We start from the raw sequence: 25,084 nt of genomic DNA on the forward strand, positions 1-25,084 counted from the left end.
CTGAATGGCTATTAAGTTGATGGGTAATAAAATAATATAAAAAGGTGCCTCTATAGCTTGCAGTCTACAAGTGTCTTTAGTCTAACATAACCTAAATATCTGGTTGACCGCACACTAAAGTAGCACAACAAAATTGTAGTTGATATTTCATGGGGGCACTGTATATATGGCCAACTCCTGGGCTGATACTGCATTAAGAGATAAACTGAGCACATTATGTAGTATCAAAACATGTCTACAAGATACGGTTTTACAGTATGTGTACTGTAGTACAGTACAGTATTATGACTTATATGTACCACCTAGTAACAATACTGGAGCAAATTTAACCTTCAAAGTTCTAATTTTTATACAATTGGTGATGACCTTTTAATCGCTAATGTCATCTTTTCATACTAAAACCTCTTCCAGGCAACTTCAAAGAAAAGGCTGCTAGAGTGTTTGTAATTCATGAATGGAACTTGTGATCTTGAGAGGAGGTGCCACCAGTATCCCGCTTTTGGGGGGTTAATATTTGATGTATACAGTACAAGTCCTCAAAATGCCTTTTACCCTCAACCAGTCAGTTTCCCTTAGTTTTTATTCATGTTGGTACAATATTTACACTTTAATTTATAACACAACTCTGCATATACAGCACCAGTGGGAGCTTTCTAAAAAAATTATGGTCAGCTCATTGTGAGAATAGACCAACAGAAATGGACGAAATCAGCTGTGATGTCACAAAGGCTGTAGCATGCATCTGGACTTTCTTAGATCAGGTCACTGAGGGAGCAAAAAACTTAGGGATCAACTCGTCTGTGACATCACGATATAGCATCAGGTCAATCACACACACACACAGCTTCCACCCCCCCCCCCTGCTTTCCATCACCTCGTTGGTTGTCTGACCTCACTTATTAAACATGTATGGGTAGGTGGGGGTCACACAGTACCTGATAAATCCCTGTATTTTCTTCTCAAAATGTTAACTTCTCTGCCGGGCAAGTACCAGGCATACATGTATGAAAAATCACTTTTCCAGACCCTAGTCATGGCTGGGACACTGCTAGTCTGCACAGCTTGCTTTATTCCTATCATCGGATATTTTTTTAAGATTACTGTATATCTATTTAACTAAATATAACTGTACCTGTATATATATGCTGTTAAAATGAGATAATGTGTGTGTATGTGTGCATCCTTTGGCAGACTCCGTACCCGTGTCTTCAGCTGTAGGGAGCTGAAATTATCTACAAAGTTGCACATATATCGAGCAGTGGTCCTCCTCACCCTGCTATATGGCAGCGAGACATGTGTCTCACACACAGGAGGCACATCAAGGCACTTAAAAACTTTCACCAACGTAGTCTATGTTCCATCCTCCGAGTTTGCTGGGAAGACAAGAGTACAAATGCCAGTATTCTCGCTGACACCAACCGTACTGTAGTAGCATTGAGACTACCATTATCCATGAACAACTAAGTTGGACTGGCCATGTTACCTGCCTGGACGACAGTAGACTGCTAAAGCAGCTACTTTAAAGTCACCTAACGAATAGTAAACATAACAATGGCAGGAAACTGAAAAGGTATAAGGATAGTCTTAAGACAAACCTGAAAAAGTGCCAAATTGACCCCCTCACTTGGGAGACGATTACTCCACACCGTAACGCTTGGAGGAGCAATGAATGCATACTGAGGCAAACAAACGCCAACACAGGAAAGACGCAGCCGCCACCCCTCCTGCACTAGAAGTAGCACTCCACACGTGCAACATCTGTGAACGACTCTGCCGGTCCCGTATCGGCCTCTTTAGTCTCCTCAGAGCTCACCAACCGAGGTGACATCCCTAATAACTCATATCAATGTATCATAGCTGGATGATCGTCATACTTGATTCCGAGTGACAGCGAAGTAGTAGTAGTTGTAGTAGTAGTAGTAGCAGTGTGTGTGTGTGTGTAACATCATTCTCAATTTTACTATACAAGACCCCATGAGGTTGTCAAAAAGGTGACAATTGTGATCCTCTACATATACAGTGTCAAGATGTTCTTGGAGAAAACTGCAGTCATTTCACCCACACCTCAGTCACACCCATGGTTGGTACGATGTGTCTTTCACCAACTAATTTCTAGTTATTCTTATGACTAAGACCTCTTTGTTGATATGCACAGATTTATCACTAAACAAAAGAAGAAACAAATTGCATCATAAAAAAAAATGTAACAATGGACAAAATAACAGATGAAGAGTGAGAAACAACATATGCATGTTATGTTGTCAATAGTAAAAGAAATAATTGAGACCCTGCAATTGTGTGTAAATGAGGCAGAAAGTCAGATCAGCAACCTGGGACTTGGTCACAATTTTGTGATGCCATATAGCAGCAGGGTCTACCATTAGACAACACGTTATGCTTCCAATATCTTCCCAGGCGGTAGTACCTCCCTGTTTGGTAGCTGCCTACTACCTCCTACCTACATTTTCTTCCAATTCTTAGCACATGAATGTCAGTCACTACACATTTACATAGTAAATCAGGGGTTGGTCTTACTACAGTATACTCTTTGAGTTAATGGAATCCGATATAACGAAATCTCGATTTAGCGAAGGCATTTTTTCCCATTATTTTTTGCTCAATTTAGTAAACTAGTTCGCTAAATCGAGATTAATTTCGTTAATACGCTCACACCTACGGAGACTCCTCAGACACATGATGTGTACATAGAAACATTATTCATGACTTACCTTTAACTATGGGGGTTCGGCGTTTTCATTTTTTTTCTATAATTTCCAAACTACAGGTATTCTCCAATTGATAGCTGCACTCTTTTGACTTTCTCCCCCACACCACTTCCTTTCTGAGACTTCTGAGAGACTTTCAGCATGATGGCTAAGCACAGTAGTTAGTTGACCGAGAGGTAGCAGTGAACAACACACACGGTGGCGGCAAGACACAGACTGAGTGGATGTAAACAAACCCCACGTGCTAAACGGCACGTTTGGCACAGAATTTAACGGAATCACGCTAGATTTAGTGAACTAGTTCGCTAAATCGAGCAAGAATAACAGAAAACTTGATTTAAAGGAAAGGGGTGACTCGAATTAGTTCGCTAAATCGAGAAAATACTGTACAATTGGGCCTGTACATATTGATGCCCAGCACTTGGCAACAGTACAAATAGACTGGCTAGTAAGTGATGAAATTATAAAACAAATAAAATGAAGTACAGTAAAGATGATATCAATTATTTTAATCACATATACAATAGTTACAGTTGAGTAAATGGAATTTCATTAAAAACTGTTTTGAGTAAATATACAAAATTATCATAAAATTTACACAAACTGAATGTTTTATTCTTATTGTATAATCAAACATAAATAATGTGGAACACAATTGCCATACAATAGAAAATTAGATAAGTGAATTTTTCAGTCAGCACGAAGATGATACAATATTTTATAAAGGAACAAATTCATAATATATATAAAACAAAATGTAGTTTCCTCATTGATATAAATGAGGGGGGGGGGGGACGCCTGAGGTGACAGTGGTCGTGGTGTCTTCTATATACTGTACACATTATTGAAGAGCACAGTGACCCAAGTCACACTGAGGCCTCCTCCCTGTATGAGTAACAACACGGGTCAACAGTCTTGTAAACTTTACCAAGTTTTCATCTACAATGGGTATATAAAGCAATGGTTTAAGATAAGTCAGAGAGATTTCCCTCTATGGTGATATTCACTTCAGGGTGAGAAAAGTTACCAATGGGCGAACAGTTTGAGAGAGAAGACAGACAGAAAGCTGAACCTGATGTACAGATCTTGATACTGATACCACCTTTAAGTTACAATTATTGTGACTACCTGTAATGTTGTTCTGGAGTGAGTTCTTTTATGTCATCCATTATTTGATATAAAATGATTGCCAATGTGTGGGGAAGATGTTAGCACAGCAGTAAGCGGTCATCTTACACAAACATGAACATCAGATAATATCAATCATTCACTTAACTCTATATGTATGACAGTCTAAGTCCCAGGCAGGTGGGGACCAGCTGTCTGGGAGTCAGAGTGTCAAGCATCGTTCACACAGCTGTCATTTTATTATGTACAGTGAAGGCTGGCCAATATGGCTGCCTGTAGGACACAACATTAAAAGCTTAAGAGCTGCTCTGAACACATCCAGGAGGGCAGATTGTGGTCTCAGCTTCAAGGTTTAATGATAAATAAGCTGGAAATGATATAAAATGAAAAGAAAATGTAAGGAATTCCATTTGCCCATAAAGTGAAAATTTCAATATGGAAGTACAGTACTGTAGCATAAAGGGAACCATCTTTATATTGTAGTGTTATTCATATACAATTTACTTGAAGGAACTGAAGCAAGTTGATGATTCAGTTCACTGAGAAATTATTTCCTATATCCACTTAAAACTGAAAATTATATATACTGTAATTATAAAAAGTCTTGATGGCTTCTAGAAGTTTCCCTAAAGTAATCTTAACTACTAAATATAAGTCAATCCAGTTGAGGGAAGTCACAACATAATAATCCTACCTATTATCTGTACAACGTGAGCCTGTCTTAGTGTTGTCTATAAGGCTCATTTTCCTATTTACAGCACAGAGAAAAATAAGGCTTAATGATTGAGTACTAGAGGCTCATAATATCTGATCGGGTCACTGGTGAAAGTAAGTTATTGGTTTGAGGTCACAGATTTAGTGTGCCTCATGGACGTTCTTCTTCAACCCCCACAAACAACACACTGTTCAAGTCAGTTTAATTTTCAGCTGGAAAATCACACAGACGAGAAGATGAGTAAGTGCTGGGCCATTTCAGATGTTAATAAACCTGTCGGAAATGTGAGCGCATCGTAGTCACCGTATCCCAAACATCATCTCTAGGGTAGGAGTTGCAGTTCCCAGGTTTGTCCCTCAGTCCCACTCCCCGACATACATGGAGCGCGGGTGGGGTAAGGGGGGTGGCAAGTAACCCCTGTTGGGCAGAGGCAGACGACCATAGATGTGGGAGTAAGCAGACTCAGTGAAGTCAGAGTCTGCAAAAATAAGATGAGGCTTTAGGTGATTTCCTACAGTAAAAGATAAATGAAGAAACCTTTTTGGTTAGTGCTTAAAAGTGCAGGGATGCTATTAATATATTTAAAGAAGGATCCATTGGTTATTTAATATTATCTTCTTAGGTAAGTATATACTGTAATGCTAAGTGTACAGTTAGCTAAAGGAAAGAACTTTATACAGAAATGTGCATAAACAATGGAGGAGGAAGAGATGAGCTGTATACCATCATGCTACTCTTATACTGCAGATACATTCAGGAGCCAGTGCATGCCCAGTATTTGCCAACAGTGCGTAAGAGAGACGCGACCGACCGCCCAAGCGGCTAACGAGCCAATCAGTGGCAAAGAGAATAAAAGAAAAGAAAGAAAAAGAATGTAAGGTCATGCAATGCTTGCTAGTACTACAGTACAATCTCTTATAAACATTGCTTGGTTGATTTTACTACAGTATAGAATATTCACTGCTACAGAAACTTGGTGAAGGAGACAGAACAGTTGACTACTGAGAGAGTCATGCACGTAAAATGATTCCCGGGCGTCATAAAACAGATGAAACGCGGTTGAGTTAGGCGTCTCTTTCTTGAAGTGACTGGACAAGTGTAGCTAGTAAATATTACCTCTTGCAACATTGCCCTTTCTCATACAGGTTGCTGTAAAGTTTCCGGTAATACTGTAGATCTGGACTTTTCCTACCATGCATAACATATAATGCGGCATTAGAGCAGGACATAAAGGCTATTCACATCCACAAACTCAGAGCTCACAGCACCATACATCCCCCAGACAATGTCCACCATTATTCCGCCCAAGCATATTATGATACACCACCAAGGTCATTTTCACAATCTCCAGAACCCCATAGACAGTCAAGATGTCTGCCCCGGAGACTGGCTGGAGGGAACACCATGCAGCACTCTGGTGGCTCAACGGCCTAACTGGACCCTCATCCGGCCGGAGTCGACCAACTTGTTGATTTATTACGGCAGATCGAGCGACATCCACGTGGAGGTCGACAGAGTCCCTCAGAACTCACAACCCATCAGTAAAATCCACCTGGCGGGGAGTAAATGGGTCCTGGAGAATGTGAGAGCGACACAAGGATTTACGACGATAAGGAGACTCAAGCCAAAGTCTATCCCGGGTGAGGGACGGGAGGACCTTACCTAAGAGCCTCAGGATGGTTTTCTTATGCTTCCACTGTTTTGATTTACTGTCAGTTCATGAGTCCCAGTAGGATTCCCATTCAGTTTCTAGGAGAGAGCGGAAGGATCCGTTAATGAACTGAATGATGTAGATCATTATAAATACTGTCAAAGGTCAAGTAACGCAGAGGTCCTTGTGAAATTCGTAACGTGTCTTCGGAGGTTTAGGTAGTCAGTCATTTAGGGGTCTTGAATTAAAAATAAGAGTTGCTCCTGGCTGAATATCTCTCGCACTAAGGAGTTCAACTTTATTGACGTACAACAGCAGAGAGAGTATGCTGGCAGCCACTGTGCTCTAGTGCTACATTTCATGGTTGTAGGTCTCGCAATATCCAGTACAGGATTAAAAGGACATCTGACAAGGAAAGGTTGGTGACATTTAGAGAGCATCTTTCTCACTTTTAACACAAAAACTTGACTCCTTTGTATGGTTTACATTCAGAACACGACTGTGAGATTCTGTGTCCCTCACCAGTGTAAAGATGTATACAATCTCAGAGTAAAGTGAAGGTAATGATACTTACAGTCACGACAAATGTTTCTTGTACTGAGAACAGTGTCACCATTACTTAAATCTCCAAACAAAATATGGTTAAAAAAAAAAGTAGTTAAATTTTAGGGTGGTGGAGAAAAGGTTATGTGTATGGTCCACACATTTACTGTACTTGTAGAGGTTTGCTTTTGGTTCACAGCCTTTCATGTGTTGTTTAGATTGTTTAAAGATTTATTATTGAACATTGGTAATATTTTAAAACATTACTTATAATATCTCTATGTGATTTGAGGGAATATTATATCTAGATAACTCTATAAATGTCACAACATAAACCGTTGATACTGGAAAATATTCACCTTAATATTTTCACAAATTAACAAATTGACTTAGAGGAATCCATCATGCCAACTTGTGTGTGGTGTCCTGGCGGAAGTCAAAGTCAGTCACAAACACTGTCACCGGTAGAACCTCTTGTGACTGGTAAAAAGTAAAGGAACCAGTTTTTTCAAAGTGTGAAGACTCTCTCATGATGTTAATCTGATGGTAGTACAGTATAGAACAGCCATTGCATTAAAATATGATTTGATTAATTGTGATGGCAGGTTGTAGCTATATTTAACATAGCCTTTACCAATCTCACATTAGAGGGATTAGCGTGGAGTCCTTGAAGCTCGGGACAGAAAGAATATGAAACCATGAAGTCGTTGTGTCTAGTGTCAGGCCATGCAGAAGTCACGGACACACTACAGAAGAGGATTTGATAGAGCTCGAAGGCCTAGGTGACGTACGTGCTATCACTGCATGACTCCACCATGCTCACTTTGTTCAACATTGGCTCTCCGTGGTCAGATATATCATGCATAAATTAAACTTTCAAATTTCAGTTAATATAGAATAATTACGAGCATATTATTATTACGATTTATAAGTATATAGCATGAAATGAACTCAAGAACTTAAAGAAGACATGAAAATGGCACAATGAAAAGATCTGAAAGAGTTGTAGCTGTAATCCTTGGACCACTCACCATTCCTGACTGGTATTGACGGCACCCACGAGCAGGGGTTCCGCTCTAGTCTGTGTATATTTTGCACATGGTTCTGTTGCAAAAGAGCTAGAAAAGAAAAAGAGAACAAACATGCTTAGAGAAGTGCTAGATGAAGCGCAGTGCTCCCTGGCTTCTACAGTCCCACCTTCAACAGTGTCTGGCGAGGTTAAGAACAACATTCAAGAGATGGACGGTACTCAAGTGATACTGTCATACTTCTCTCGTAACTTCTTATTCCTTCTACTTTCACTATAACTACAACACCGTGCGGCGAATCCTCTATTTAACGGAATATACGGAGAGGAAAGTCCATTATATCGAGGGTCCGTTAAATGTTGAACCCCCATCCAAAGGATTACACGGAGAGAGAAATCCGTTACATGGCGGTTTCACTGTACTGTTTATGGTGAAAGAAGACGGAACAGGAGAAGTGCCAAGTGCTGTCCGACATCATAAAGTGCACAAATCTGCTAACTAAAGTATGTACAGTCAAGTGAAGTTCATCTCTTTAAACATGTCCATATACCTCCTTACCTTAACCATGAGCCAAGAGAGGTAGAGGTGGGGAGGCAACATCTAATTCACGACTCTCAAACACCAACTTGACAACAGCAATAAACATTTAAAGGCTATAGTATACAGGATCTTGTGCTTGGTTGGTGTAAGAACACACTCTCTCCCATATACTGCAAACCCAACTGGTGTTTCAGAATCTATGATCTACAGAGTACATTGAAATAAAAATAAAACAGAACGATAAAGCCTGGAGGTGAAAAACTATGTTGTGAGTGTGAGGAGGAGGGGAGACCAACCTCACACACACACACAAACGTACACACACATACACACGTACATACACACACACACACACACACACACACTTGGTGACTTATGGTTCGTGTCACGGTGCTGTTATGAAGAACACAACACTCATTATTATAGTTTATCATTAACAAAATATATATGATTATGGCACAATGAATTAAAGGAATAAATTCAACTCAATTAAAAGTTTGAGAGAAAAAAAAGAAACAGATTTTCTTCATAACATTACCAAGATTTCTTTATGGATTTCAGCAGAACCTCAAAATAATTAGCAAGACAGAGACCAAGTGAGTAGATACAACTATGATGACATACTTTACAACACAGTTTATTCCAAGCATCCTGAGCCACTGAAATTATTCCATCACTGCTAAGTTTTCTCATGATAAGAGTTATTTTATGATGCTACTGAACTCCATCAAAAAGATAAGCAATTAGCAAAAACAGTAAAATGTAGGCACAGTACAAAAGGTCAGGTCATGCTGTGTGGCGGTAAGGAGCCAGAAGAGTTCAGTAGGTTGGTCATAAGATGGGAATTTTTCTCTCATCCAACTTCCATTACAGCTTGATGAGATAAGATGCCTATAACACCTCTACCCTTCTCTACAGTATAATGGTCTTAAGTCATTTATAGATCTGATAAAATATCTTGGGTCTGCTGTCCTGCCTTTAGAAAGAAAGCTTTAATTCCTTTTATTTTCAAGAACAGATAATAAATTATCTAAGAAAACAGAAATAAAGAGAAATTTTAGATGAATATTCTCTAAGTATTAAATAGTTTTGAGTGAAATAATTCCAGGGTGGAGCTGGTCAGTCTTAGATCACCTAAGGGCTGTCTTACACTCTTCTATATATTGTCGCAGGAGTGTTGAGACGTCCAAAGTTAACTACGGCTGAGGAAGTTTACTGTTGTGGGTCAAGTTTAATAGAGGAGGGATAAGTCAGTCCACTATGAGGGAGGGAGAAGTGAATCAAAAAGGGACATTGAAGGAAAAATAATTAGACTTTGCCAGAAGAAAAGCAAAGGGGTGATGTGCACTGGGGAGGTAAGGGTAAACCTGCATACTGTTGCTATAGAGAATAAAAATTATATTCAGAAAGTACAGGACTTTTCATCATTGCTTGATGCCACAGAGGATCTGACCTACAGCAGTAGTGAGTGAAGTTAGGAACAGTTCATGTGTGGAAGGATGGATGGGATCCACCACAGAAGAACACATTTCGTCAAGGTCAGTGTGAGAGGAAGGACTCATAAGGATCAACATAAGACTGTCGCTGGCAGGAATGCTGTTGTCCAAGGTGGTTGTGTGAGCGTCGCAGGTTGTGGTGCAGGTATTTGGGTGGGGGGTGAATCTTACCCATGCCCGAATCGAAGCTACGGGTGTGCCACATTGGGTGGGCAGGAATGGGGGGTCCATTGGGGTACTGGACCCGGCCAGGCTCTTGCTTATCCTTCGACTTGGTCATAGCGAAGTTGGGGATGCGAGCTCGTAGGCCACAATAGTAGGGATCATCTGTGTAAGGAAGGGCTTAAGTAAATTATATAAAGTAAACAAAATACCTGTAATATGGTTTACAAGACAATTTAATTAAGAACTTTTATGGTATATTTGTTAAAAACTGTCATATATTAATACCAAAGAATTACCACATCAAAATACTGTACCTAACAACTGTTAGTGTCATATTGAAGAAGAACTGAGACCCTTAATAAAGGTATGTTATTAAACAAAACTAAACGGTACCCTTGATATGTCTGTTTACTACACAAGACTTTACAGCCCATGATGTAGTTCTTCATTATTATTTACAAGACACTACACAATAATACTCACCATACTTGCGATCTTTAGTCTTGTTGTTGTTATTGTTGCGGGAATGGAGCTTACGGAAGGCGTTCTCATCTAAGGCATCATATTCCGACTGATGAAAACGACAAAGATAACATTAATATTACGAGTTAATAAATATTTGTAAAGCTAACACAAGGTAATATAGTAAAAAAAAGCTCTATTCTTATCACTTGTTTCTGTTTTCTTCCTAAAGCTTTCATTTTAATCACAATCTTGATATCTGTTCAGTATCTAATCCTCCAAGCTTCAGATATTTTCTAAGTGAACCTACAGCAGTATTTTAGTACACATGGTTGTAATATACTTACCTTAGGCCGAGTAACCTGTCAAAATGAATGATGTTTTTAGCTTTATTTGTAAGGGGGTTTGTGTCGTACCCAGCTGTGATATATTGTGTACTATAGATTGTAATGGACAGAAACAGAAACATACACTGCTCACAGTTCCATAACGAAATGATCATCAACACACACACACACACACTACTACTACTACAGACAGAATATAACTCACCAGAAAGAATCACAGATAAGTGTATGAAGAACTAACTGGTAACACTGATGACTCACCTTACCATTGGGTCTTGGGACTGGGTTCGGATAGTTAGGACTGTCCCGTGGAGGCAGCTTAGGCGGCTTATCCTTACCCGAGCGGTCTTTACCCGAAGACCCGGAGGATGCACCTGACCCGGCTACGCTGTACGGGTCTTCATCTGGGAGGGGAATGCGTGGGCGGTTCCTGATGTTGGGTGTTACCTTGACTGAGGGTGGGAGAAGAGACAAACAATAAAAGTTTATAAATGGCCTAAAAATAATCATATAGAAGACGATCCTGGTTTAGATGTGACGTTACAACTGTTTGGAAATAATCACTGTACTTGGTATCTTATGTCTCTTTTACACACTGTTACTAAGTACTGGGCATAACCTGGCTCTAGGATCTACCTCAACATGGACCAGTATAGTTTAAAGTCTAGGTTTACATAAGCTCACACACTGGCAGATTAATCCCTATGTTTACAACTCACTGTGAAAAATTATCCCAGACAATTTTCTATACTTGTCTACCAACACTATAAGCTAGGTAACTATAGCACAGGCATCCTAATCTCTCTAATTCCTTTTAATACTACCATCAACAATTACAGTTATCTCCCTTGACCCAAGTTGGAATAGATCACAGAGCAACTGGTATTGGTATATCAGAATATTTCAAATAGCACCTCTGTAAATAATATCGATATGTATTCTGCTGTTCATTTATTTTTTATATGAGGAGCTATGAAACAAAGTCATTTTCATCTTAGTTTTTTCAGTTTCCACGTAATGTATTGTTTGTGGATACCCATACAGTATTTGTTGTTTTCAAGTATAGTATGATTATTGTTGGTGAATATACATTGTGTATAACGTCCAGTTGATGTTTATAATTACCTGGTGGGAGTTTACTCTTCAACATGTCCATAGCCACAATGTTGATGATCATAACCCAAATGGGACAGTCTAGGAGGTCAGGCTCATTCTTGACGAAGGCGATGACACACACACACTGGGTCTCAAGCTTGGAGCGGTCTGGGTACTGGCGACGCATTTCTCGCTTTACATTCTGCTGGAACTTGTTCATGTCAAAGAGCTGCAAAAGAGGAAGATGAGGTTAGGTTAAGATTATGATATGCTAGGGTAATGTCACACTAGATAACACCCTTCTCATGTGTGTCCCAGGCTGGGTAACTGAACCTAGGACACAGTCAAGAGAGATACACTTGTTGCTGCTTTAACATAGATATAAACCATAACACTGTATCTGTCTTTTGGCTCCTGTCAGTATCAGTATTTCAAACATCTTATATCCACTCCCTCCATCTGCCACATATTCTTGTACCCACGTAAGGCACAAAATAACATAGAACTTCAACATGACACATGAGGATACACAAGAACACTTCAGGACACACTTACCATGACAGGTTTCTCTGTCTCCAGGCCACAGTTGGGCAGTTTGAGGATCTCGTTACTGATGGCGTTATCATCGCTGCCCATCTTCACGTACACCCCAGCCTTGGACACTCGCTTGATGAGGATGTTCCCCTGATCATCCATCTTGACCTTGACACCCTAGAAAGAATGACTGATCATCCATCTTGACCATGACACCCTAAAAAGAATGACTGATCATCCATCTTGACACCCCAGAAAGAATGACTGATCATCCACCTTGACCTTGACACCCTAGAAAGAATGACTGATCATCCACCTTGACCTTGACACCCTAGAAAGAATGACTGATCATCCATCTTGACCTTGACACCCTAGAAAGAATGACTGATCATCCATCTTGACCTTGACACCCCATAAAGAATGACTGATCATCCACCTTGACACCCCATAAAGAATGACTGATCATCCACCTTGACACCCCATAAAGAATGACTGATCATCCACCTTGACATCCTAGATAGAATGACTTACAGTTTGGGATATAATTTCAAGATAAAAAAGAAGCTATTATTTATTCAAAGAAAAAACAAAAACATTTAAGAAAATTTTTTATTCCTTACATTACTTGACCACATTTTTATTTTTTACTAAAGCCAGACGATTTTATTCAGCTCAAAGAGGACCCCATACACCAGCTATTACAGTTCCCCCTTAAAAACAAAAGATAAAACAATACTTATATAAGTATCCGAGGCTTTCTGATGTACGGGAAGAAATTAGCCCTGAAAAGTGATGTAGGGGAAGAAATTAGCCCTGAAAAGTGATGCATGGAGACTTACATGCCCAATGTGACGCCTGATTTCCTCTGTTCTAGGGTCCCGCATCGGATTTTCAAAGCCACATAAACCGATCCTGCAATGTATGTATATGTACAATATATAAACCCTCCACTCTATACATATAAATGTTGTAATGTATATATATAACCTCCACACTCGTACATACAGAGCCTATCCTCGCTATTAGGTTGAATATATTTAAAAATTTCTTAAGTCAAATAATATGGATCTAAATATTTCTCGTCTCCACTTCGCTATTTCTTCTCCTTATCTTTCACTCATCCTCTTCCCACTTCCTCTTCTCCACCTTCCCTTCCTAATCCTCTCACTACTCCTGTTTTTCCTCTCTTCCAACTACACTTACCTACAGCACCCCATACAGAATAACGACACCCTGTAAGTAACCTACAACACCCCATAACTGATCTACAACACCCCATAACTGACCTACAACACCCCATAACTGACCTACAACACCCCATAACTGACCTACAACACCCCATAACTGATCTACAACACCTCACAACACCCCATAACTGACCTACAACATCTACAACACCCCCATAACTGATCCATAACACCCCATAACTGACCTACAACACCCATAACTGACCTACAACACCCCATATAACTGACCTACAACACCCCATAACTGACCTACAACACCCCATAACTGATCTACAACACCCCATAACTGACCTACAACACCCCATAACTGACCTACAACACCCCATAACTGACCTACAACACCCCATAACTGACCTACAACACCCCATAACTGATCTACAACACCCCATAACTGACCTACAACACCCCATAACTGACCTGTATCCATCAAAGCCGTCGTCAGAACCGTTGACAGTAAGGACAGGGGCGCGAGCATAGGCCTTAGCGACCCGTCTGTTTCGTTCCAACACGATCACTTTGGACCAGATCTCGTCGTCAATTTGTTCCCACTTCATCAATACTTCTTGAATGTGATCCTGTAAAAACACACCTTATGTATACTAAGTAAATACCGGGTATGTAGTAGAGGTAAATAGAGGTGATATAATAATAATAATAATAATAATAATAATAATAATAATAATAATAAACCAAATATCCCTATTAACAACAAAACAGATTCTATTTTCCAAGGCCACACACGTGGATTTTGGTGGATTCAGACGAAAAAAAATCTTTGGGGGTAAATCTGGGGAAATCCAAACAGACAAGCAGGCAGACAACATGGGGTAAAAATGTTGTGTGTGTGTGTGTGTGTGTGTGGTGGGTGGGGGGTGTAGATACTTTTACTTTTATCCTCTTCGCCGCTTGGGCGGTTGGTCACGTCTCTGTTACGCACTGTTGGCAAGTACGGGGCATGAACTGACTCCTGAATATATCTGAACCTGCTCCAGTGTTGGCCAAGTCTGGCCTTGAAACAGCTCACACCCTGTGCCGTCACAACGTTCTCTGGCAGATTGTTCCAAGAGTTCACAACTCTCACTCGAAAAAAATTGCCCTCACAGTTTTCTTGACTTGTGGCTTAATTCTTCAACCTTGAGCTGTGACCCCTTGTGTGGGGCGAGCGTCCGCCAGCTCTAGGTAAGGACAGTGAGTAGTGCCCCCGAGATGTTTTTAAACTTCTAATAGGTCGCCCCTCGTCCGTCTGTAGTATAAGCTGGGCAGTTGCAGGCGTTCTTATCTCTCTGGATAACTGAGGTGCCGGAGTGCAGGCACCAGTCTGGTGGCCCACCTTTGGACATTTTCAATTACCTGACAGTGTGTAGCATATCTCGGGACCAGACGGGGTGACAGCACTCCAGACGGGGAAACACTTCACTCTTGAAGATCGTTACGATAACTGAACGATCTTATAAGACCTACTAGTTTGGTTGCTTGATGTACACCTATAGATGGTCACTTTTATTTGTGAATTAAGCAGAGGCAATATAAAACAAGCAAGACATCAACACGAATACAATAAGCAAAAAACAGTGTAGCAGATAGTGTGGTGGCGCCACCTTCAGCCTCGTCCACCACATATTGCCACTCTTACTATTATATTTTACAATATTTACTTAACATACAAGAGCTCTACCTCGCTAACCTCTTATAAACTCATCTTTTACATATAAGTCTATTAATATCAGCCATAGTAATCATCTATTATCGTCTCTATCACCTGGAAATAGGGAAAATATGTTACACAAACCACTACCTCAAAAAAAATTCTCGTTCTGGCTACATTTCCATCAGCTACTCCCTCTCTCCCTCAGGATTTATCGAGTATATTAAGCAACAAAACCATTGCAAAAGCTGTCTCTACCAGTCACAGAACGATGCATGACACCAAAAGGAATCCAAAAGACAAAAAACAAAATATATATCAGCTAAAAGATACAGTCACTGTGGCGCGGCCCATGGGTGACGGGTTCTGTGCGGTACGACAACTGCATTAATATTTTCACCCTTAAACGAGATTTTCAGTCGCTATTAAACTACTTCCTTATTATTTATTACTGATCTAAGGTTTAATTATCTCAGGCATTTAATTTATCGTAAGTTTTGTTAAAGATGCAACGTAGATGACGGAGTGAGGTAAGACTTGAGTGAAAGTGAGAGGTGAGGGAGGAAGGGGGGTGGGGGGGGGCATGTAGAGCTGCCAGCGACCTCCTGACGGTGAGGTGAGGTCCATGGTGGAGAGTCATAGTGCCACAGGTAGAGTCATAGTGCCACAGGTAGAGTCATGGTGCCACAGGTAGAGTCATAGTGCCACAGGGAGAATCATAAAGCCACAGGTAGAGTCATAGTGCCATGTGTATCAAGTAGTGCCAAAGGTAGAGTCATAATGCCACAGGTAGTCATAGTGCCACAGGTTGAGTCATAGTGCTACAGGTAGAGTCATAGTGCCACAGGTAGAGTCATGCTACAGGTAGAGTCACGCACAGGTAGAGTCATAGTGCCACAGGTAGAGTCATGTCACAGGTAGAGTCATGTCACAGGTGGAGTCATGTCACAGGTAGGTTAGGTTGTGTGATGATGTGAGGAATAGGGGATGAGGAAAGGAGAAGGGATGAAGGAAGGTCGCTTGTGGGATGGGAGGGAGGGATGGATGGGGATGGGATGATGGGGGAGGGATGGAGGAGGAGGATGGGAGGGGGAGGGATGGAGGGAGGATGGGATGGATGGGAGGGAGGGATGGAGGGAGGGAGGATGGGATGGATGGATGGGGGATGGGATGGATGGAGGGAGGATGCGTGTGACGGGTGAGAAGGTAACAATTACAATGGGCAGGTAGCAAGGTAACGTCCTATACTGGTGCTCCGTGACGCAATAACACGGTGTAACAACTGTTGAACTGTGTGTGTTATAGGGGTGACATCATCCAAGTGGTGGCCCACCATCTCCGTGTGTGTGTGTGTGTGTGTAGGTGGGTGTGGGTGTAGCAGTGTGGGTGTAGGAGTGTGGGTGTAGGTGTAGCAGTGTGGGTGTGGGTGGAGCAGTGTGGGTGTAGGTGTAGCAGTGTGGGTGTGGGTGGAGCAGTGTGGGTGTAGGTGGAGCAGTGTGGGTATAGCAGTGTGGGTGTAGATGGAACACCCTGCACATTATGACTCACCCCCGTACACAGTCCTAGCAACACCTGTACGACAAACACCACCTCAGGTACACACACTAATTACCACCCGCCCCAAACCCTCATTTTAACCCCATTTCACCTTAAACATCAACGTATTATCACCAATTACCCATTTCTATCAAAATCTAAGCCAATTTAAATATATAAATTCATAAACATTGATCTGTGTTTAATATTTCGTGGTGTTGAGGTAATTCCAGTGTTTGTTGTTGTGTTCAGTACGAGTTTTGTCCGGTAGGTGGTGCTGACTGAAGGGAGGTTCTTCTTCACGGTCAGTTCATGGTCACAGGTCGCCGCCCACACGCCCACGCGCCCTCCATGCCTGACCCTCCCGCGGCGCCCACCGTTACCAACAACTACCAGCCAACACCCGAGAGAGAGAGAGAGAGAGAGAGAGAGAGAGAGAGAGAGAGAGAGAGAGAGAGAGAGAGAGTTGACTGTCTTAATATGCCCAGTTCTAATGGACCCCAAACTAACAGGCCCCAGTCCTATTTCACCCCCCCCCCCACTTCTGTCTCTCCCTATACCGTTCAGTTACTCTCTATTCTTCTCCCCCTTCCTACCTCCCCCTGCCATACATTCCTCTCCCCTTACCCGTTACCTCTTCCCTCCCACTCCTCCTCCTCCTCACCTGTACTCCACAGATATAAAGGAAATTCCTAACGCCTGGAGCAAAGAAGATGTGTGACGTGTGGGTGTATGTGTGTGTGTATGTGTGTGTTTGTGTGGGTGTTTGTGTGGGTGTATGTGTGTGTCTAAGCGTCGGTGTATGTGTGTGTTTGTGTGGGTGTGTGTATATGCAATCACCTCAGACGATAATAATAATAACACTACCATGAAACACAACTGAAAATATACATAATTTGGGACGTTTGTTTGTGACGTCACCACTATGACGTCACTCATGACCTCACCACCTTCTGAGGCTGGTAACGTCAGCTGGTCGACACGTAATAACGTTCACTTCTTCAGTACCGTTTAAAAAACAAGATGGCGATGTGTACATATGTAAAGGTGTTCAGTGTGCACGAATTAGGTACACATGTGCACTTTACACTGTTGGGATCGAACCAGTGTCATATAGGTCTGGAGTAGAGTGGTGTAGGACGGTGTGGGGGGTAAGGGAGGGAGAGGAGGGAGATGGAGGGAGGGGAGGGAGGGAGGGAGGGGAGGGTGGAGGAGGAGGGGAGGGAGGGGGGGAGGGGAGGGGAGGGAGGGAGAGGAGGGAGGGAGGGAGGAAGAGGGAGGGTGAGGGAGGGAGGAGAGGAGGAGGGGCAATAAACTGAAATCAAGGGTTAGGGCTTTGACCTGGGAGAGGGAGAGAGAGGGGAGGGGGGAGATGTCACATTCCTCTTAAGATATTTACTGCTGTAATACCCTTCCTCTTCTCCGCCCCCCTTCCCTCTCCCTCCTACTCCCCTTCCCTCTTCCTCCCTACCCCCTTCCTTCTCTCCGCCCCCTTCCCTCTCTCCTACTCCCCTTCCCTCTCCCTCCCACCCCTTCCTTCTCTCCGCCCTTCCTTCTCTCCCCTCTCCCCCCCCCCCACACAGGACAACAATAATAAGTATATACAAACTTACACTAGTTGAGTAAATTGTTATGTTGTGTGTGTGTGTGTGTGTGTGTGTGTGTGTGTGTGTGTGTGTACTGGGGAGGTAGGTATGGGTGCTGTACGAAGGAGCGGAGACAAGTTTGACCTGTTCCTTGGACCCCCCCTCCCTCTCTCTCTCTCTCTCTCTCAACGAAAGATGCAAGGGAGGGAGTTAGGAGGGGGAATTGATAGAGGGGGAGGGTGACAGCCTATGACATGACATGACAGCCTATGACATGACATGACAGCCTACAACATGACATGACAGCCTACAACATAACATGACAGCCTACAACATGACATGACAGCCTACAACATGACATGACAGCCTATAACATGACATGACATCCTACAGCATGACATGACAGCCTACATGACATGACATCCTACAGCATGACATGACAGCCTACATGACATGACATCCTACAACATGACATGACAGCCTACAACATAACATGACAGCCACCTAAGAGTGAAAGTAAAGGCACCGCGAATTCAAGTGGTGACCTTGTGTGTGTGTGTGTGTGTGTGTGTGTGTGACTGTTTTAAGAGAGAGCATTAAAGTGTGTGTGTGTGTATGAGAGGTAAGGTGTGTTGTGAGAGACAGTGAGCGTGCATTAAGGTGTGTGTACGTGTGTGTGTTGTGTGAGGGAGAGACAGGCAGAGAAACTAGAATACATGTGACGGGTGACAGACTCTACTTTGCATGTGACGTGACGGGTGACAGACTCTACTTTGCATGTGACGTGACGGGTGAGATCCTACTTTACATGTGACGTGACGGGTGACAGATCCTACTTTGCATGTGACGGGTGACAGACTCTACTTTGCATGTGACGGGTGAGACTCTACTTTGCATGTGACGTGACGGGTGACAGACTCTACTTTGCATGTGGCGGGTGAGACTACTTTGCATGTGACAGACTCTACTTTGCATGTGACGGGTGAGACTCTACTTTGCATGTGACGGGTGACAGACTCTTCTTTGCATGTGACGGGTGACAGACTCTTCTTTGCATGTGACAGACTCTACTTTGCATGTGACGGGTGAGACTCTACTTTGCATGTGACGGGTGACAGACTCTTCTTTGCATGTGACGGGTGACAGACTCTTCTTTGCATGTGACGGGTGACAGACTATACTATGATCAATGGCGCCAAAAAGCAAGAAAATCGCAGCTGGACAAACGTGAACTCTTGAGGTAAACACAACGCGTCCCGACTCCTGAATGCGTCCGCGGCTTCTTCTTAACTTTCAGGATTTTCTGTATCCGAATATCTTAATGTCTAACTTAGATTGGTGATATGAGGTATGTTTGTAAGTTGTTGTGTTTTTGCTTGACTCATTACAATATTGTGTTTTATTTAAGGATATTCAAAGGGGAAGTTAACAGTCACGGAAACGAACACACTACAATATGACCACTTTTACTTCTCGTGCTGACTGCCATTCAGTGGATCACAACCTGAGGTGCCATTTGTCAATATTTTGTTATTTTTTTTAAACCCTACCTAGAAAAATACCTTGAAAATAATTTAATGTTGAAATACAATTAATTATAACCAAGTCGACTGTAGATATTTGTAGAGTGAAGATAAGGAAACTGAATTGAGACTAAAATTCCTCAGATGATATTTTTCCCAAGTTTCTGTCCGCCATCTTCGAAGCTGTTGTTGAAAGACCTTTAAAATGTCTCCAGTAACAGCAAGAGACGAGTGAGTGGTCCAGCCAGCCCCTCACTCACACTAGATCATGTCTACACGTTAACCCCAAGACCAGGTTAGGTTAGGTTAGCTTCACACGAGCTGTATTGCCTGTACTTACTTTACAAACTTAATTAATTGACATATTTAAAGATATTTCCAATGACTAAATATACAAACTAAACATAAACATACATACATACACACATATAAACATACATACACACATATAAACATACATACATAAATACATATATATACATCCGCGAGGGAAGTAATTAATAGAGATATGAAGACAGAAGAAGCACCACAAGAATAGACTTAAAACCCAATAAACTCGACAAACGCCATAAAGTTGATGCTTTTTTGTTTCACCATGAGAGGCCGCGGGTATAAACCGTTACCTCACCACTACTCATATTTATATATATTCTCTCTTTTTTTTGTTTTACCTCACACGACATTTTGGTCTGGTTAATGATGCTCTAGGACCATAATCTCCCCGCTGGTGTTACGGAGTGTGGGCTAATGGGCGCCATGATAACGCGGGCTGGCTGAGAAAATATAACCCAGCTCTCACCATTATTCCTACACGTCAGACGTCAACATGGCGGGCGACTGTTGCTGCTCTCGACCCAAAATAATGTATTTTGTATCGTTTGCAATGAAGATAAGGCGGTTTATTATGTTAAATTATTGTGAAGAGGTGGTAAGGGAGGGAGGGGGAGAGGAGGGTGGTAGAGAGAGGGTAAGGAAGGGAAGGAGAGAGGAGAGGATAGAGTAAAGGAGAGAGGAGAGGATAGAGTAAAGGAGAGAGAGAGAATCACACCTGTTGTCTCCTACACCACACAGCAGGGTACCAGTGAACGGGTCTAGTCAAGAATGTTGGCCACACAGTCTTCTCTCAGCCAAGCCTTACGTTCTCACCCACACACTCACCCGTCAGTCACTCTAAACTGTCACCCACACTCAGTTAACCAGTCTCTAAACTGTCACCCAAACACAGTTAACCAACCACTCAGGGAAACAGTCACTTTAAATTCGAGCATATTTACCCTCAGTCAGTCACTACACAGTTCAATACATTTACAGAACAGTGAGCGAACATTCTCTGCCAGTCACCACTTAAACGACTGATTATATTTACTAACTGGCTAAAGACTGGATGACGTCATGAAGCGGAGAACATCTATTATAAAGGAGAGAGAGAGAGAGAGAGAGAGAGAGAGAGAGTTACGGTCATCGACGCTTACCAGTCTAGTCTGTGTGCTGGCTCTCTCTCTCTCTCTCTCTCTCTCTGGCATGCTGGCTGGTCACTATCTCCCTCTCCACCCTCTCTGTATCTCTCCCTCTCCACCCTCTCTGTATCTCTCCCTCTCCACCCTCTCTGTATCTCTCCCTCTCCACCCTCTCTGTATCTCTCCTCTCCACCCCTCTGTCTCTCTCTCCCCCTCTCCATCTCTCTCTCTGCATCTCCCTCCACCCTCTCTGTATCATCTCTCCTCTCTCCACGGAACCCTCTCTGTCTCTCTCCACCCATCTCTCCTCTCCACTCCTCTGTATCTCTGATCTCTCCTCCACCCTCTCTGATCTCTCCTCTCCACCCTCTGTCTCTCCCTCTCCACCCTCTCTGTCTCTCTCCTCTCCACCCTCTCTGTATCTCTCCCTCCACCCTCTCTGTATCTCTCCTCTCTCTCCTCTCCCTCTCTCTCTCTGTATCTCTCCCTCTCCACATGTAGGTATCTCTCCCTCTCCACCCCTCTGTATCTCTCCCTCCACCCCTCTGTATTCCCTCCCTCTCCACCCTCTCTCTGATCTCCTCTCCACCCTCTCTGTATCTCTCCCTCTCCACCCTCTCTGTATCTCTCCCTCTCCACCCTCTCTGTATCTCTCCCTCTCCACCCTCTCTGTATCTCTCCCTCTCCACCCTCTCTGCATCTCTCCCTCACGGAAGTCACCCAGGACTGACCTGTCACAGTAGGATCTCTGGTCAACTTTTTTTTTGTAGGAGATGTATAAAGAAGATACCAAGAGGAGGAGGAGGAGGGAGAATAAAGGAGGAGGAGGAGGAAGAGGGAGAATAGAGGAGGAGGTGAAAGAAGAGGAAGGGAAATAGAGGAAAGAAAAAAAAAAGATGGAATAATTTACCTTTACTTTCCGGTACGATAAGTTGGTGTACGTCACTCAGGCACCCATGAGGACGACGCTGGCGGACGTACGATACTTTGTTTACATATTGAAGACCCCGTTATAACGTTAAGGCGGATTTTATACCTGATTTTCTACGTAATATTTTGTCCAGGTGTTTAAGGACTTTGTTCAAATTTGTCCGATAGAATTTTGTTAATTATTGTTATGAGGACCACACTTAGGCTCACACACACTCAAAAGGCCCTCACACACACTCTCTACCTCACACACACTCAATAGGCCCTCACACACACTCAATAGGCCCTCACACACACACTCACATCAGGCCCTCACACACACAGGGCCCACACACCTCTACCTCACACACACTCAGGCCCTCACACACACTCTAGGCCCTCACACACACTCACACACACACTCAATAGGTCACACACTACCTCACACACACTCACAGGCCCTCACACACACTCACTCTGTTGAAGCACCTAAGTGATAATAAAAGAGAGAGAGAGAGAGAGAGAAAGAAAGAGAGAGAGAGAGAGAGAGAGAGAGAGAGAGAGAGAGAGAGAGAGAGAGAGAGAGAGAGAGAGTGTAGGCCACTGACCACTAGTATACTAACCCCATGGTTCCTCCCTGCCACCCACCCTACCTCCCTTCTCCCTCCCTGCACGACCTAGAGGGGGAGGGAGAAGAGGGGAGGGAAGGAAGGGTAAAGGTATAGGGATGGAGGGGGGGATATGGGGAGGGGAGTGGAGGGATAGGGAGTGAAAGGGGAAGGGAAGGAAGGGAGAAGGTATAGGGAGGGAAGGAGGGAAGGAGTGTAAATTTCCAAATGGTTAGAGTTTTATGGCTCCTTCCCCTTATTTAGCTGCCCATTATCACCCCCTTACCCCTTAAATCCATTACTTAAGGGCTAAAGGCTAAGGGGTTAAAGGCTAAGCGACTAAGGGTTAAAAGTTAAGGACTAAGGGGCTCAAGGTGTCGTACTGAAGCTGTCAGACAAAACCAAACCAATGTCGTTCGTCATAAACCACGTCATCAACAAACACAGCAGGAAGCCTAACCCTGATTGGTCGAGGGGTAACGAATCGCGCTTTAACAATCCCAAAGGTAATCCAGCACTGGTGATTGGCGCCCTAATCCTCCCTTACCCCTCAAACTACCGTAAGAATGTTTCAGTATTACCCCCACAGGCTGGGATAGACCTGAGGACGTCCCTAGCCTATTGCCTCGCTGGGAAGGTCATTTTGTGAACGAACGGGTCAATAGCCCTTACGCCTTTACCTTTCGTTCACATACGAAACGAAATGAGAGGGGTTTGAGTGGTGTGAGAGGGAATGAAGAGAGGTTTTTAAAGTGTGTGAGTGGTGCGAGTGTGGTGTGAGTGGGCGTTTTGGGAGAAGGTTCTGTTTGGACGATGTATTGTGGGAAGGAACGATGTATTCTGGGGGAATTTTGTAAGTGCGGTCTGTTGAAGGGTTGTCAAATGGCTCTTTATTGTCTTGTTTGTAACCTGTTCCCTCTCTCTCTCTCTCTCTTTCCCTGCCCCTTACTCTTTCTCCTTGTTTGTCTCCCTCTCTCTCTCTCTCTTTTCCCTTGCCTCTCTATCTTTCTTTCCTATCTCTATATATACCTTGACAAACAGACAGACAGATAAATAGCCTTAGAAACAGACAGACATAAATCTACTCTCACCCAAACTGATAAAATGCCACACTGGTTCATTAATTAACTACTGCAATCACCCCATCAGCTTCCACTCTCACCACAACACTTAATTAACTAGAAAGGCATGCTGGTATGTTAATATACTAACGTTAACCTAACCTGACCTATCGTAACCTTACCTAGTCTAACGTAACCTGACCTAACGTAACCTTACCTAACCTAACGTAACCTTACCTAATCTAACCTTACCTAACCTAACCAAACGTAACCTTACCTAGTCTAACCTTACCCCGGGCATTAGGAACCTTGAGTACAGAGACAGGTTAAAGCATCTTAATTTTCACTCCCTCGAGAGAGACGTAGAGCGAGGGGCGATATGATAGAGGTGTATAAGTGGAGGTCAGGGCTAAACAAAGGTGATATAACAAAGGTACTCAAACTATCCAACCAGGAGCGAACTCGTAACAATGGTTTTAAATTAGACAAATTTATATTTAGGCTCGAAATAGGTAAACATTGGCTTGTAAATAGAGTAGTGGACGAGTGGAACAAGTTACCAAATATCATCATTAACTCGAATACGCTGGATAGCTTCAAACATACAGTAGGTTGGATGCTTATATGAGCAATAGGGGTTGGGTGTAAACGGGACTGCCCAGTATGGGCCAATAGGCCCGCTGCAGTTTCCTCCATTCTTATGTTCTTAGTCTAACCTTACCTAACCTAACATAACCTAACCTGATCTAACCATACCTAACCTGATCTAACCATACCTAACCTAACCTAATCCCACCAGGTAGCGTTAGGGTGTTTATTCATCAGGTGAAATAAGGAAGGAAAGAAGGAAGGGGGATACTCTCCAGGTTATATAAACAAACTCGATCTTTCTTCCGTGTTATATAAGCAATCTTTCGTCATTAACTCCACCTTATATAAACAAACCCCATCTTGTTGTGTTACCCTGTATTATATTTAGGGATGTGAGCAGAGAGCAGATACCCTAAGACCTAACCTAACCAGAGAGCAGAGTTCTCACAGCAGATACGGAAGACTTAACTTAACTCCCCCAGGCCAGGTCA

General features: G+C 42.8%; 1 protein-coding gene across 5 annotated transcripts in view; it reads right to left on the reverse strand.

Moving 5' to 3' along the window:
* Positions 1-3,214: 3,214 nt before the first annotated feature.
* LOC121879685 overlaps positions 3,215-25,084 on the reverse strand; it is a 68,907-nt gene continuing 47,037 nt past the window's right edge. For 3 of the 5 annotated variants that reach the window (XM_042386407.1, XM_042386405.1, XM_042386409.1), the window contains exons 3-11: positions 14,095-14,252; positions 13,270-13,342; positions 12,452-12,607; positions 11,927-12,125; positions 11,063-11,253; positions 10,476-10,563; positions 9,999-10,154; positions 7,795-7,881; positions 3,215-5,047 (exon numbers count right to left, since the gene is read on the reverse strand). In XM_042386407.1, coding sequence (XP_042242341.1) covers positions 4,926-5,047; positions 7,795-7,881; positions 9,999-10,154; positions 10,476-10,563; positions 11,063-11,253; positions 11,927-12,125; positions 12,452-12,607; positions 13,270-13,342; positions 14,095-14,252 — 1,230 coding nt within the window. In that variant the 3' untranslated portion in view covers positions 3,215-4,925. Of the gene's footprint in view, positions 5,048-6,231; positions 6,319-7,794; positions 7,882-9,998; positions 10,155-10,475; positions 10,564-11,062; positions 11,254-11,926; positions 12,126-12,451; positions 12,608-13,269; positions 13,343-14,094; positions 14,253-25,084 lie in introns of all 5 variants that reach the window. The other 2 variants (XR_006091393.1, XM_042386406.1) reach the window with 2 other exon arrangements.

Source organism: Homarus americanus, unplaced genomic scaffold (assembly GCF_018991925.1).
Source record: "Homarus americanus isolate GMGI-L3 unplaced genomic scaffold, GMGI_Hamer_2.0 scaffold42643, whole genome shotgun sequence".
Taxonomy (NCBI): Eukaryota; Metazoa; Arthropoda; class Malacostraca; order Decapoda; family Nephropidae; genus Homarus; species Homarus americanus.